The following is a 16134-nucleotide window of genomic DNA, read 5'->3' as shown; positions in this document are numbered from 1 at the left end:
ATTTTGGGAAATCAGCTCATGCATGAGAAAAAGATCTTATTTACTAATCTTATCTATCTCTGTACAGGTCTAAAAATCCTCCATTGTCCCCTTTTGCTATGTGACTGACAGACCCACCAACCAGGTCATGTCTACACATGAGCAGTTAACTTTGACTTTGTCCTATATTTAGCAACTTTTCAGACAAAGAAAATTGTTATCAGGTTTTTTAAAGATCAGAGATCTTTAAAAAGATCACCGATCTAAATAAACCAGCTAAATAAACCAATTTCTGAGAGTCAGTAATTTCTGACGTGATTATTATGACGATAAATAGCTAGTTAGGTTTCCAAGATTATTACTCAAATTTGCATCTAGGGGGGAAAAAGGGTCATGATTGTTTTAACAATATATTTGCAACATTTTCTTTGTTGAATTTGAACGACACAAATACATCAATAACACTATAATAATAAATAATACAACTATTTAGTTCATAGAGTCAGTAGAACATGTAATAAGAATGAAAAAGGCACTCTTTTCACTCAGGGGTCACGTTTTAATAGATTTCATGATTTCTAGTAGTGCAGAAGTAAGATTAGTGTCCTCTAAGCAATGTGGTGGACGAACCTTGTCATGAGTGGCATTGATATCATTGTAGCCGGCAAAACTGCACAAATGCAGCATTTAATTTACTTGATTTACAATTTTGTCAGCAAACCTCCAACAATTAAACAAATTTTTATTGAAGTGAGGAACAAAAAGTGCTTTATAAGTTTAGAAGTGCTTCTAAACTTATTTGATTTTTAGTAACAATTTCAGATTATTTTGCTTTCTGACAAGTGATGTGCGAAAGCATGAAGGAGGACAGTTGTTTGGGAGGAATTTGGCCATAATGAAATGCAGTTTTGCAAAGAAAGCAAATACAGAAAGAATTAGACAGATTTTAAAATCAAGGCAGAGTGGTAAGTGCTACAAAATTAAACATGTTAAAAACATCTGATAGTCTATTCTGTTTTTCAAATTCTTTTATGTCATAAAAAGATTGCAGAATGAACAGAATCCGGTTTATGCTGGGAGTGTGACTTTAGATCTGAATATTTTGGTGGTGAACTATGGTCATGGATAAATGCAGCTTTGACCAGACTGATCCGAAAATAGAACTAGTTCTTGTTCAGGCTGACCTTGTAAAACATTGCTGCTATGCAAACCAAACCTCACTAGCAAGGTCTCACAGGTCAGTCACAGTTTTACCCTTTTACAGATGACAGAGACAGCACTGAATGCTGAGCAGTGCAGAACAATGTAGAATAATGGAGCTGTGCTCATTGCTGGAAGGATAAAAGGCTCAAACACATCCAAATCTGGAAACAGTTTCAATTAAATATAGAAATAACACTGGCCTCAGTGTTTCAACACTGCAGGTAAGTTTCTCTGAAATCTCATAGTTTCTACAGTGCGTCAAGGTGGAGGCATGTAACCATTTGTTTTAATCAGCACTGCTGCACTGGGCAGCACGTCTCAAGGGCTTTGGGTGTGTTAAAATCACCAGCATGAAGGTCTATACTCAGACATGTCAGTAATTTCACAAGAGTAGCCAAAGGAATGCGTGCCATTCCTAAACTTAAATTCCTCACATTTCCCAAACTTTATAATTTAAGAACTAGAACTGCAGGGAAAATTCTGATTCGACTTATAAAAGATCATTTCAGCCTAACTAGGAGTAACTAGGTAAGAGATCAATCTCTTCAATTTCACCCAAAATTGAAGAGATTGATGATGATGTAAACATCTCTATGACTGTAATAGTAAAACAAGTATTATTACTCACTGGTTTCTTTCCCACTATGAGTTTCTCCACCTTCTGCACCTGTGACACATGGTCTTCATTAGTCTTAAGCTCTCGCTTGCGAATCCTCTCATAGATGCCGACCAAAGTCTCTCTGGGTATGTCCTCCCCATCATCCACACCTGGAGAAGACAAAAGACTTGATTTACTGAACCAAGCACATTAAAAAGGATTTATACTATGCATTTGTTATATTTTGGAGTCACAGTTTGGGAGACTATCTTAACATTCTTCCAGAAATAAAGCGTCCAGAGAAAAAAACCCACCCCTCTATATCTAGCCATTTTGTGGTAAACTATGCAGAATGATTTAAAATAAATTTATTTAAAATAAACTTAAATACTGAAAATGAATCCAGCCTTTATTTTTGATTCCATGTATTAAGTCTGGGTAAAATCCTACTTTAAGCAATAATCATTAATGATACCACATCAGCAAATAAAGTTGTTTTTAATTTACACTTAACACTGGAGAGTTCATCCCAGATTTTGGGACTTCTTATTAGTAATTGATGACTTTGAGTTTTCCTGGGGTACAAATACGCTGTGACAGCAAGACTGGTTGAGGACATTTATTTACTATGTCACTGTGCAAAGTCAAAATAAGAAGAAGGAAGATAAAAATTGGCACATGGTTATGATCTACACCAAACAGTAACATCTTAGGAACATCAAGTGTCCAGTCTAATGCAAACCAGTTGCCGGGTAGGTAAAACTGGAAAAACCCTTTATTTCCTACAGTTATAAACACAAAAATGTACTATAAGATTTTAACTGGAATGAAAGCTTGTAAAAGGGCTGTTGCATATTTTACCAAGAAACGAAGACAGCCTAGAATCTATAGGCGTATTTTAACAGGCCAGTTATAACGGCCATTTTCTAAAACCAGAGGAAGCCACGCTAAAGACGAGAATCACAAAGCAATAGTAAGAACCACATGTACCAGCACACACATATAGGTTTAATGTTTGACTTTCTCTTAACTCTGACCCTTTTCAGTGTTTTCATCATAGACAGATATTGCAAGAACTGCAGTTATTGCTGTAGGACAGCAGTGACTCAGGCATTGCAACAGTAGATGCATATCTACATCTGTAGAGCAACCTGGTGGAGCAACTCTCTGTCTGAGCTGATCTACAATTTGCTAATGTCTGCATTCAATGAGGGGAGAGGCAACAAGACTTTATCTTCCTGGACTGCTTTTTAAAAGCACAGTATAATTTTTTTTTTTATCCAGATGACTTGCTGTGTCAGCGCATTTTAAGTTTCATTTAAGAACAGGACAGGAAAACCAAACCTTGTACCCTAATTACATGGAACATATTTTTTTATACATCAATAAACATTTTTTTACTTTGCTACCTCTTAAATTCTTGATGAAGTCTTCCAGTTTCATTTTCCTCTCTGGCTTGACATTTGGGCTGTACATGTCAGTGTTGAGAAGAATGATGGCGAAGGCCAGGATGAAGATGGTGTCAGGGTTCCTAAACTGTCGCACCACCGTGGGGTTACAGATGCAGTACCGCTGGCTGAACATGTGAAAGCACATCAGTTTACAACAAAGAACACATAGTGTTCAGATCCCTTTCATTGTGAGGAAATACTTTCAACGCTGTTCAAGGAAAGCAGAAGTAATGATGAAAAAGGTCCTCTTTGTCTACAAAACAACTACTGATGATTTGTTTTATATTTTTACGAGTGAAGTTGTAGCTCGTAGTCTGACCTGAACGCTTCAATGAGCCGCTCCACCTTCTGAGCTTCCCCTTGGACACGGATGTGGTTTTGAAACTTCCTAAGGGCCTCATCCAGCTCCATGCTCTGGAAGTCCATTTCATCTACCACACAGCTGGTACACGAGGAGAGACGATGGATTTCCAAAAGTAAAGTTAATAAACACAGAATGTGACTGTTTTCACAAAATAGATTTTAACAGAATTTAAGAGTATTTAATCAAATTTACACACTAAATATTGCACGCTAAAGTTATAAAACCTACAAATTCTTAACAGTAATAGTAATAATTAAAACTACAATGGGTCTTTATTTTAAAACACTGACACAAAAAGACCCTTTTGAGACAGAACCCTACAGTCACATGGCTGTAAACAAAGTGGAGTTTTGCTACAGAGTTTATTTATAGTGAGTAGGGTGATCTGGAAAGTCCTGCAGGGATCATTCATTAAAAAGAGTGCTTGTTTTTTATATGAAGCACTTGTCCAAGGAGTTGATTACAATTAGACTCATATATTTCAAGAAAGGACCAACATAAAGCAGAGGGATGAAGATCCCTCTTCATCAAAGTTCGTGCTTCAGCTACTTCAAACAGATTTAGCAGAAAGTTAACATCCAGACCAACAACAGTAGCTCCATTAACGTAGTGTAGCATAAAACTGAGATATATAACACAAATTTGTAATGCAGAGAAAAGTGAAATGTTCACAACCACTGATTGGCTCTCAAATATAAAATTTCTGGTGACACCAGACAGTTGGAGAAAAAAGAACACGTCAGAGTGACATCTGGTCAAATCTGTAGTAGAAATCGCAGAGTGTGCCAGATGTTTTGTTAATTACAGTTTTTCTCACAGTCAACCATTTGCCATGAAATGCTGGCAGACTGGGATTGCCACAGAACGCTTTTAAATCTCTGGGTGCATTGTTGGTATGTTAGGTCTCCAAGACACTGCTTTCAGATAACATGTCTTCCTTCTCACTGAATAAATAGCACAGGGGAAATTTAACACCATGACCCATGGCTACTTTTGGCTCCGTTCTTGACATTCAGACATGAAAGTCAATGCAAATATCACAAGCTGCAAACCTGAGATGCAATTTGTTTCATTTTAAATAAATAAATATGAACATTTTTGGAAAGTTCACTTGTTAGCTTAAAAGAATGACCATTATAATAACATACATTTGAATAAAAGTTTCCTGTTATTTAAATTAGGGGGAGAATTAAATAGAAAGAGAAGGAAAAAAATCCGACTTACTCCAGGACATCTCTGTTGAACTGTTTTTGTCGATTACCCAAAAATTCTCCAATCATCTGCCTGCTGAGCCCCTTCCTTTGAAGTAGGAAGTGGGCAACACCAACCGGCGTGTCAGGAATGAACCCCCGCTCGGTCAAGTACTGGATGCCCTTCTCGGGTTTCCTGAAATTTCAACATGCAGCATTATGTTAGAATTTTAATCACAATTTTAATACTTAATGCCAGAACTGGAGAGAATGATCTGTTACTGCTTGAGTTCTCTGAAAATTCCTATTGAAGACATCTTCAGGCAAGCTAGTTGATAATTTTCAGTCAAGCGTTTGATCTTTGAGATGGGCAAAATGATACATTTAATTTTAATTGCTCCTTGAGTTCTCATTATCATTTGGATAATGGAGAAACATTCACAAGGTTTTAAAACTAAAAATAATCTGTTATAAAACCTCTAATCGGCAATATGTCTGTAATTTAATAGTCAGCTAGGCTTAGCTTCTAACAACAAACTGTAACACTCTGCAAAACAAAACTAAATCTCTATTACACAACAAACACAAATCGACATTTTGTTTTCAAAAAGAGGCTTTACGACTGACTTTGTACTTGATATAGACACAACTGGATGCAATTAATAGAGCAAGAGAGAGCACAGCTTCTCCAATGGCTTTGCAATCACTCAGTCTATTTTCTTGGTACTAACAAGAAAAGTCAAGCAGCTGCTCCATCACAGCTGAGTACGTACTTGTTGAAAAGATTGAGGCCGATGCGGTAGTGTCTCTTGCGGATCACATCATTGCTGAAGATTGGCGAGTCCCAGCTGTTTCGAGTCTCTTTGTGGTAGGTCTGCTTACTTAGCGTCTGCTCTCGGAGGCTGTCCCTCGATGAGGACTCGGAGCTGCAGTTTATAGTGTCGTTTGAGTTCGATGTGCTATTGATGCTGTCGTTGTCCCCATCTGAGAAGTCTGATTCAGACTTGCTTTGCCGGTTTGCTGAGCCATTGATTGCCAGATGGCTTTCTAGCTGCCGGTGGCGATGGCGCAGAGGCGCGTCATCGTCGCGGGAGGGCGCTCGTGGCGGGGGTCCGTGGGATATGTGTTTGGGGCTCGCCTGGGAGGACGTCACGATGTGGCCGTGAGGTTCGTATACAGGTGGTCGTTTGACAGAGCCGCGGTCAGAGCGATCACTGAGCTCAGCTGAACTGTCACTTGGAGGTTCTATAGTCAGAAGAGGAAGGTGATCCACTCTAAGACGCTGTTCTTGGCACTCTAGAGAAGGAGTGCTGCGGCAGCTAGTGTCTGTGTCACGACCCTCATCTTTAGAGTCAATAGGCCAGTACTCCTGGGAGGAGTTTACTGACTGCAGCCTTAAGTCTGATTCTGTACTGGACGGCTGGTCTCCTGACCTCAGAGCAGCAGGATGGGACATGTCATCCTCATCGATGAACAAAGTAACGTCACTATACGATGCAACAGTTTCATCTCGCATCCGACCAGCTGGCCTACGGTGGGACTTCATCTGATAGGGCACTTCTCCCTGCACTTTGGAGCAGCCCATAGTCTCAGGGTCAGGCCCCTCGTCCCCCTGAAGACTACGACAGTTCAGCGCATCATCTATGGACTCTGCCAGAGACTTAACCTGCCTGGAGAAGGCATCCTCCAGCTCTGTGATGGCATCGGTCAGGTCAGCCTGTGGTGGCGGGTGTGACGTCATGTTTGCCTGTTGGTGGACTTCCACGTCCCCACGTTCAGACTGCACCATGGACAGTGGGGTGCCGTCCTCTGTCATGGACACTTGCCTCCCTTCAAAGTATGAGCTGTGCACTTTCTCAGGGCCCTCAAATGAAAGCTGCATCCTCATGTTAGAAAGAACGATGCGTCTGGACATACGGTTCTCTGACATAGAGCTCCTGAGACGTTCAAAGTTCTTGTTCATCTGATACTGCCTGAAGGCTGTCTGAATGGTGCGAGCTGCATGCCGAGTTATGAACCTTCCACCATATTTACGCTCCAGCATTTCCACCTAAACAAAGGAAGGAGAAAATTAACTGTAAACTTGTACCACCACCAGAGCACTACAGTAGTTGAGCGCACAGGTTTGAATTTAATGTGGCTTTCCTCTGATCACAATGTTTGGAAATTGAAATAAAGGACTAATGTCTACCAATATAGTCACCTCAGATGTTAATTATTAATATTAATTAGAATTAAATGCCCCACAGAAAATTGTAAACCACACACATTTTTTGGGTAAGAAACAGCCTCTGACAGAGTTCTGTTTCAATATTTAACCACTGTTATCAGAAATGGTATAGAGGTCATTTAAACTGGTTGGTTTTTCTGGAGGGGATCTGGCTTTTAAGCTGTAAATTTTCAGTAAGGTACAAAGCTTTACGAAGCCCCAACAATAAAGATGTTGGGGCTTCGTAAAGCCAGAAGTTTTATTTTTTCCATTCCATTTTGATGTTCCTTCCTTCTATTGGAACATTCATTTCCAAACATACGACAACTATCCTAACAAACTTTCACTCTGCCAATGAACTGGAAGCTGTGAGAACACTAATATAACCGTATGTAGTAAATAAAGAGTGGGTGACAACCAAAAAATACACCTGTGCTCCAAAATGATCTCATGGTGAAGAGTTCACACACAAGCAGCTTGTAGAAGCTGTCAAGCATGGTGGTGGCACCATTTTGTTGATGAGCTAGTTTGGTACCAGATGTACTGGTGTAATATAAATGGTGGATGGAATAAAGAAAAAGGAGACTGCGCCTCCTGAACTCAAAACACTTAACAAAACTGGTTTTCTGATAAATCTCAAAATTCTAGATTTTTTTACAACTACAAAAAACTTAAACTTGGCAAGAAGAAACCTGTCCAGATAACTTTTAGGAATACCTGTTTATCCTGAAGGTCAGCAGAGAGCTCATAGCTCTCAGAGAGAGAACGAGACCGCTTGATGGCCTCCTCCTCGGCCTGCTTGCGGAGGATGGATTGCGAGTGCTGGAGTTTGGGTCGACGGGGCCTCTGCGGCCCGGGTTGGACCCCGTGGCTGTAAAGCGGGCCGTCGAATCGATCGGGGCTGATGGCTGACCCGTGAGTTACGGGACCCTGGCCATAGTTGGCTCTGCCGTCCAAGGAAGGACCGCTCTCACTGGGCCGTCCATCTCCTTCCACACTGAAATCAGAGCAAAGGGATAGAGAGCAATTTTAAAAGGAGTGACAGAGATACTTTAAAGTTTGGGTCTGAATATATTGAGATTTTATTTTGACAGTAGAAAGCAGGTTGACACTAGGGATTTATAAGCTTTTTCAAATGAGGTACTGAAACCAGCAGATGTATTTTTATAAGGTAGACAAGAGAAAATGCTTTTTCTAACATCTTTTCTGTCTGAAGTCTAATGAAATGAGGTACTTTCATTAAGTTCAAAAAAGTTAGAAAACATTACTTACAATAACCTTTGAAATGTTTAAATCAGAAAACACCAGTGCCACGTAAACAGTTTCAAACAGTTAGACATCTATTATTTTTCACAAACTCCTTTCTTTACTTACACACTCTTGTGCTCTGAAACCCTACGAGGCGATGGCTTACTGCGAAAAGATCGTCTGTTCTCAAAAAAATGCCAACTCTTCCTCCATATCTTGTCCACCATTCTTTCAGTCAAGTTAAGTCCAGAGTACACAGGCTCCTCCAGGAAACCAAAGTTTATGCAAAGTTAAGGGCCAATCAGTGACCAGTGGGGAATTACATCATGTGTGCAGGCGTGACGACACACTGTTCCACTTCATGCTACAAAGTCCAGTTTAGAGCAGAAGCACAGAGCAAATACAGCTTTCAGTAAATCCTTAAGCGACTTGAGATGCCGCTGAACGAGTTGCCGATCTGCTCAATCAGTCACACCATACCAACATTCCTTCTCTGCCACGGTATGGTGTGCCCACGGTTCACTCACAGGCGAATGTGTTTGAACTGTGACTTGACACACCCAAACAGTGTACACAATCCACTTCCTTCATTAGAGGGGCCTGAAATCAACATTCAGCAATGGCAGCAGCCTATCAAACAAGAGGAATCTGCACTGAGTGAAAAAAGGGGAACTGAGTGACTTCAGATACCAGATGCATGCAGTTTTGCAGTTCAACATAGTACAGATTAATTTATTTGAAATGCATGCCAGTGAAATGACAACAACTAAAAGCACTATTGAATCTTTCTGAAATTTTCAACAAAAATAAATCTGATTCGATGCACCTTTAGATGACCCAAATTTTCCTTGCTTCTTTGTGGAAGTGTATTTCTAACACAAACAATATGTTTTTTTTCTCTGTAGTTATGCTGCTTTTACTGCCAAATTGAAAAGCTTGGCTACATTTTTGTGAGAGTGTAGGGCAGATTGATTAGTTTCAGAGATAAATGCAAATCATTTGGAGAATTTTTGTGATCTTGCTTCAGCAAAGTATTTAAATGTGAAAGCTCAAAACAAGCTGACAGGAAGCGGTTGCTAAGTTACCAGCACATATCATACTGTAAGTGTGCACATGGGATTGAATGGATTTTCCACTTTTACTTGTAAAAAACTAAAACCTAAAGGAAAATCATATTTTAATATTGTTTTGGTATTTATATCCTTGTTTTCCCATCTGTCTTAGACAAAAATTCTTGTTGTGTGACATTAAACTTTGAATTTTGACCCACGGAATTTGAATGGGCATCTGATGACATCATCACATTGGATTAACAGTCAGTGACAACTCTGGGCATGTTTAAATTTTTAAGGGGAAATCATAAGATGAACAAAAGAACAATGTGGCTAGCAAAAATACTGCAAATGAAAGTAATCCGATACATTATAAGTAATAACTAATAACTAATTGAAAGTAACTGTTAACAGTTTCTTTTCAGGGCAATATGTAGACAATGTTTAATTGAGATTAAGAATACAGTAGCAGGGGAAAAAAAGAGCCACGCTTTTATACTGCTGCCGCAACACCAGAGCGACCACAAGTCACTGAAAATCCAACCTCATTGCATAATCACCACTGGGACAAATCTCTCCAGCCATCTGTCATGGCACTCCAAAGCTGCTATTCTGTGAGTTAAAAGTGACACCCTGCCTTCTGTCGCAGAGCCAAAATACGGCAGAGAGGTATCTCGGATTTTCTACAGCAGTCAATAGAGGTTTAATTAGACATGTGGTTAAATGAAAGTTAGAAATGCTCTAATGCTTTTTTTATTTTGCAAGCAACAACGACCACCATTTGGTGGACAGTTTGCCTCTCAGTATAAATTAGAAGTTGAGGACAGATTTCAAATGAATCTATGAGAACCAGAGATGGGGCTTTGACTTTTAGACTTAAGATTTTAGACTCAAGTCAAACTTAAGTCACAAAATTAGACTTTTAAACTTGACTTACACTCTAAAGACTTGTTGTTTAGGACACAAGTTTCATAAACAAGCTAATCTCATGTTATCCTGGGTGAAAGTAAGAGTGAACCATTTGAATAGAATAGAATAGAATAGAATAGAATAGAATAGAAGTACTTTATTCATCCCAGCAGGGAAATTACTTCGCAGTTACAGCATAGAGACAAGACACAATAACAACTACCACTGAGTAGTAGTTGTAGATAAAATAAAAATAAAAAATAAAATATAAAATGCTATAAATTGTAAAAATATGAAATGCTGTTAATATAAAAAGCAACAATTGAGTTGCTTTTTATATTATTTGAGCAAATGATCGTTTTCCCCACTTAATTACCATACTGAATACTAATTGTCATGGTAATATTCTGAAAACAGATAAATATGTTAAATCTAAATTAGGCTTAAGGATGATAATTTGAATTCTTAACCTACAGCACTTCTTTTTTTTAGGCACACAAGACAGAAGCCATCTGACTGTGAAAATGAATTTCAGTAATTAGATACATTAAGCTTCCTTTGGACAAAAATGACTTATGAACATCTGAAATCTCTTTTTTTTACGCCCCAGGTCGTCACTGCGAACTTCAATTTACTTTATTACTATGTGTAAGATTGTTCAGCAAATGCTAACAAGACTCTGCTAAACTAAGACAGGTAAACTGTACCTCTGCAAAATTATTCAACCTCGTGCTTTGGCATAATTTAAGTAACATGACAAAGTTTTGAATTTAAGCCCTTAACTGTCATCCTCAAAACACTTATAACTAAGTCAATAGGTCCATGAGGACTGTTATGGCCCCTGGCCTCTTGAGGCTGTGCAGGCTCCTTTTTTGTTATGCAGGTTCAGCTGTGAGGGCACACCTTCTGGATTGGCTGCCTGGAGGCTGCAGGAGAGCAGCCACCCCATTGGACCAGCAGAGATTTGCAAGCCAATCAGATATTTATGAGCCTCACTTGCTCCCTATAAAAGGCACCTGAAATCGTTCCTTCAGGGGTGGGGGAAGTGGTTGTGTAAAGCTGTTCCCCCACCTTTGGTGCTTGTAACTGCTTTGGGCACTGTTTTGTTCCTGCTTGTTCTGTTAAGCAGTTTGTGTCTGCTCTAGATTGTTTTGATACAAGCTAGAAGCTCGTGTTTGGGAGGTTTAGTGCTCCCTTTTGTCCTTTCTTTTGGGTTGTTTTGAGTTTACTTTAGACTGACTTGTTTGAACATTTTGTAATTTAATTTGCACTTAACAATTCTTGAATTTGTTAGTCATTTTCTTTTGTTTTAATTGGGTAAAAGTGTATTGTGTTTTGGTTTTGTGACACCATTTTCTTTTGTAATAAATCATTTTACATTCTACTTTTTCTCTGGACACATTTTTATCTTACCGCCCCTAGACCTTGGGGGCGCAGCAAGGACACTTGTGTCATCATGGCAGTTATGGGGTCAATCTAAATCACAAAAAGACACAAACTGCATGGATGAGTCACTGGGTGTGTTGTCTCACTCCATCGACACTAAGAACATTAATAGCACTGACTCAAAACTTTAACTACAAAGCTGGCTTTGCCTTGAGGCTCGTGGGCCAGAACTGTTTTTCACTTAAGTGCCTTTCTTCTGCTTCTCATTTAACCATCCAAATATCCAGACCGGTATGGGATTGTGGGTACGTGGAGAAGTAAGAAAGTATGAGTAAGTGCGTCTGCGCTTTTTGCTCTGAGGTCACTGAATACTTGACTGAGTGAGGTCAGCTGCTCCTGATGGAGAAAACGGAGGGAGAAGGTGGAGAACAGAAAATAGAGGAGTTCATATTTTTAAGCTGCAATGGACGTTGGAGAGAAAAAAGGAGAGGTTGAAAAAGGCAGGGCATCTATGAGAAGCAAACAGTAAATGTTATGATTTATATTAACATGATGTCATATATATAAAGCACACTGAAATAATAAAAAACGCTGTTAAGACATGAACGAGGAAGCAGTGATGTGATCTCCACATCATCTCCTGATTATGACTGTATTGCCCTTGAAATATGATAGCAAAGTTGTCAAACAGCAACTGTCCCAGCTTTAGGGTCTCTAACCAGCTGGAGCCCCTCTTGCTTATGATGTAGGGAAGCACAGCAACACGGCTGGCAGTGATTTTCAGATTAAACGATTTGGAGGAGTGGGATCAGGAGCCGTGGGGGGGGACTGGACAATAACCCTTGTCCCCTCTAAACATCCTGAGTGAGCAGACCTAGGCCCTTGCCCAGGCCTTAACCCATTTCATCAGTAGGACCTGGGGGAAAACATTCCTACATCCCGGAAAAGAGGAGTCACATCAACAGGAGTTCTGGGAAAAGAAGAAAGCTAATGAGGTGCAGGCAGAGTGAGCTACAGCTTGGAACTAATTTAGTCCCCAAACAAAGTCACAAAAAGTCAGCTCTCGGAAAAATTTAGGAAATGTCTGCACAACAGTAGCCCATACCTTTGCAAGCCTTCTTGTAATAAAGACACAGATATTAATATGAGATCTGATTCCGTTTCCCCCCTAAAGACAGAGATGTTAAATTATAAAATGGGTGTTAAATGTTTTTAATTTTAACCAAACAACTCAACGTGGATTTTTTTTTTCAGAAAATGGAAAGAAAAGTGGCTCAGAAAAACGCAATGTATGCTCAGAGGAAATGTTGCAAACAAGCATATTACACTCATACTAACCACAAAACACAAATGCAAATCATTCTACCAAGAAGCTGACTAAATAGTTAAATGACCAGTTAATTTGGCTTATTTCACTTATTTGCTTTCAAAACATACTGTTATTATTGAAACAACTTTCTTAATACATCAAGTCTAACAAAAGAGAGCTTTACAGAAGATATAAATGAAAAGCAATGGTCAGAAGAGTGTAATCGGTTTTTCATATTCAGTAAAGGCATTATAACTAAGAATTTGCATCATATTTGGTTTATACATGCATCAACAAATAATATTTCCGTTATTTTCAACAATGAAAATAATAAATGTTAGACATAAAATTGATACATAAATATTTTCATTCCTTCTTTTCTGTTGGATTACAACCTACCATATCTATTAGAGGAACCTGCACCATATTTTTTCTTTTATGTACAGGAAACATTAGGAAAGAAAACTGTCAAAATCTACATGAACAGATCAGATCTTAAAGGGGAAAAACAAAAATTCATTGCAGGTTTACTTGACCTGAAATTAACAAATGTACGCCAAATAAGTGAGATGTAGTATTGAGGAAATGTTCAAGGGAGAAAACTTCAGACATTCACTCAGAATAATTATAAACGTAACACTTGTTTTTGCCCTCATTTTGCATGAGCTGAACTGAAAGATTTAAGACTTTTTCTATGCAGAAAAATCTACGTTGACATTGTCTGGATCTGGGTTACTGAGCATTTCTCCCTTGCTGAGATAATTCATCCACCTCACAGGTGTGTCATATCAATATGTTGATTAGACAGCATGGTTATTGCACAGGTGTGTGTGTTCAATAAAAGGCCTCTCTAAAATGTGCGGTCTAATCACTCAGAGACTGTTGAGAGCACAGCTTTGTTAAAATTTACACATCAGCATAGTTATCTAAAAGGGTGGAGTATTCAAACTTTTAAAAACACAATACTTTGAGGAACATTTTTCTAGAGTTTATTTTATTTTCTATTGAATTGTAAATAAAGTATGTGTTTGTAAAAAACAAATAGCTGGCTGACGGTGGTTTGACAGCGGCTGACTGTCCTATGCTGTGAGCGTTTCTTGACAGTTTGAGTAATGTTTTTTTTTTATGGTTTTTGGACTCTGCTGCATACCATACAACTATGACGACATAGGTCTTTGGAAACCCACATTTTTCTTGTGCTGCTAAATGAAGCAATAAGACTGGTCATCAATATTCTGTGCATTTTCACCAGCTCATATTCTTCCATTGCTTCGGTGAGTGGTGCTTTAGATTGTACCTTCTATTTTCTTTTCCTTGTTGAACAGTAATAAAAAAAGGGTTTGTCCTCTTCTGAATGAGAGAGGTGATGGCCAGTAGCTTACTATATTTCATCAGCTTGAGCGCCGTTATCAGCTATGAAGAAACAAACCTCATCTCTGCACCACTAATGTACATCCATAAGTACAGCCCCCTTTAACCTTGCATTTTAAAGATGCCAGTTTTTATGTGTGCATATAAACACAAGCAGTTAGGTGACCCTTCCAATAAAAATCAAGCAGCACCTCCACGTTACACTGCTTATCCCACATGCAGTGATGTGCTCGTAGCAGCACCAAAACAGATGTTTTCACCCTTTTCAAAGTGACTCAGAAAGCTCATAAATACAGATGCACCCAGCAGATCTCACAGCACGCAGATGGAGAAGTGAGGAGACTTTTCAGGTAGAAGCTCAAGAGACGTCATGGTAGTATATGAATCAAGTCCAGCGTTTAAAAGGTGAAGCTGCTAATAAACACAGAGGCAACCCGACTGTCTCAGCTCCAATAAGTGGCCTAATGAATTATCCTGCAGCTGCTATAAAACACACACAGAGGAACAAGTTAACAATTTTACAGTTTGACCTGGCTGTGTACTGGAATGAGCACTGGCCAGCTGACTGACAGTACTGCTCCTGAGAGTGTTCTGCAGACTGTAAATAGTCAACTGGAGTCTCATTATTACTCGTGATTGATAACTACTGTCAGCTCTGTACTTCATTTTGAGGGGTTTTACAGTATTTCTATGGATCAAAAATGGCTTTTTGGTAGCTATTTGTACAGGAAAGCAGTAACTGAATCTCTTAAGGGACACAACTGGCTCTGTCTTTAGGCAAAAAAGGCCACAGATTGTAAAAAAAGCAAAAGCAAAGGGAGGTGTATTAGTCATCTAAATGTCACTCATTGTTTTGTGAATGAAGCCTCGAGTTCAGCTCAAGGCTATATGAAACTGGGTGTTCCAAAAATTAAAAGAGTAATGAAATAAATCTATGGGTTAATATATTCTGGCTGAAGTAACAACTTTGGCACAAATTCAAAACAAGCTAAGCTTTTCTTTGATGAATTTATCTTTCACAAGTGTGAAAGATAAATTAAAATCTGTTATTTGTGTTCTTGTATGTATTTTCAATAAATGTATTTTAATTCTAGAAAGATTATAGCATTATTAGCAAAAATGCAATTTAAAAGTGGGTTAAAAAAAGGAGCGCAGAAAGATTAAGGGGAAAAACACAAACATTGGTTGAGTAAAATACAGCAACATACCTTGTTTACTGTATTTTCTGAATACTTAGAATGGGATGCAATGATAAACAAAAATCAGATGTTTTACATTTTAGTGTTGTGAATCATATTTAGGAATGGTGAAAATTAGACAAAAATTAAACCAGTCCAAAACTTGAGACAGAATTAATCACTTGTGAGAAAGTTTCAAAACGTCCAGCGGCTATGTGCAGCCTGGAATTATTTGTCTACAGGTAACGTAACTTTAAATTTAGATACTTTCTTTTCAGTTATCTTGAATTGAAGCTAAACAGTGCCCTACAGGCCATGCATCAAACAAAAAGTTGAGATCCAAACCCAAAAGGTTTGTCTTGTGCTACAAAAACATTTTTAATGGGACTTTGTTTCAAATAATTTGGTCTTAGCTTCATGTCAAAACAGAAATGGAGAAATTAATAGCTAATAAACAAATATTAAACAGCGGCTAACCCCCGATATTTTTAGCAATGTAAGGGTTAGGTGACATCTTTGAGCCTTGGTTTGTATATTTAACATCCTTCATTAGATGTCACTAGACGTCAAAAAAGTACATAAATTGTTACCCTTTCGGCTTCCCCCCTTACTTTCTATGATATCACTATTTCAGAGTACACTACATGTACTGTTTATATATTTTAGAATAATCATTTACCTGCTTCC

General features: G+C 38.6%; 1 protein-coding gene across 9 annotated transcripts in view; it reads right to left on the bottom strand.

The window, feature by feature from the left end:
• Positions 1 to 16134, bottom strand: part of LOC116719441 (IQ motif and SEC7 domain-containing protein 1-like) — a 127271-nt gene that overhangs the window by 10876 nt on the left and 100261 nt on the right. For 8 of the 9 annotated variants that reach the window (XM_032561992.1, XM_032562518.1, XM_032562434.1 and 5 more), the window contains 6 exons: positions 7712 to 7991; positions 5559 to 6835; positions 4820 to 4981; positions 3551 to 3673; positions 3190 to 3356; positions 1811 to 1950 (listed from right to left, as the gene is read on the bottom strand). In XM_032561992.1, the coding sequence (XP_032417883.1) occupies positions 1811 to 1950; positions 3190 to 3356; positions 3551 to 3673; positions 4820 to 4981; positions 5559 to 6835; positions 7712 to 7991 (2149 nt within the window). Of the gene's footprint in view, positions 1 to 1810; positions 1951 to 3189; positions 3357 to 3550; positions 3674 to 4819; positions 4982 to 5558; positions 6836 to 7711; positions 7992 to 8368; positions 8705 to 16134 lie in introns of those variants that run through there. The other variant, XM_032562122.1, reaches the window with a different exon arrangement.

This window comes from Xiphophorus hellerii, chromosome 1, assembly GCF_003331165.1.
Source record: "Xiphophorus hellerii strain 12219 chromosome 1, Xiphophorus_hellerii-4.1, whole genome shotgun sequence".
Lineage (NCBI taxonomy): Eukaryota > Metazoa > Chordata > Actinopteri > Cyprinodontiformes > Poeciliidae > Xiphophorus > Xiphophorus hellerii.
This window is presented reverse-complemented; position numbering and strand designations above follow the sequence as displayed.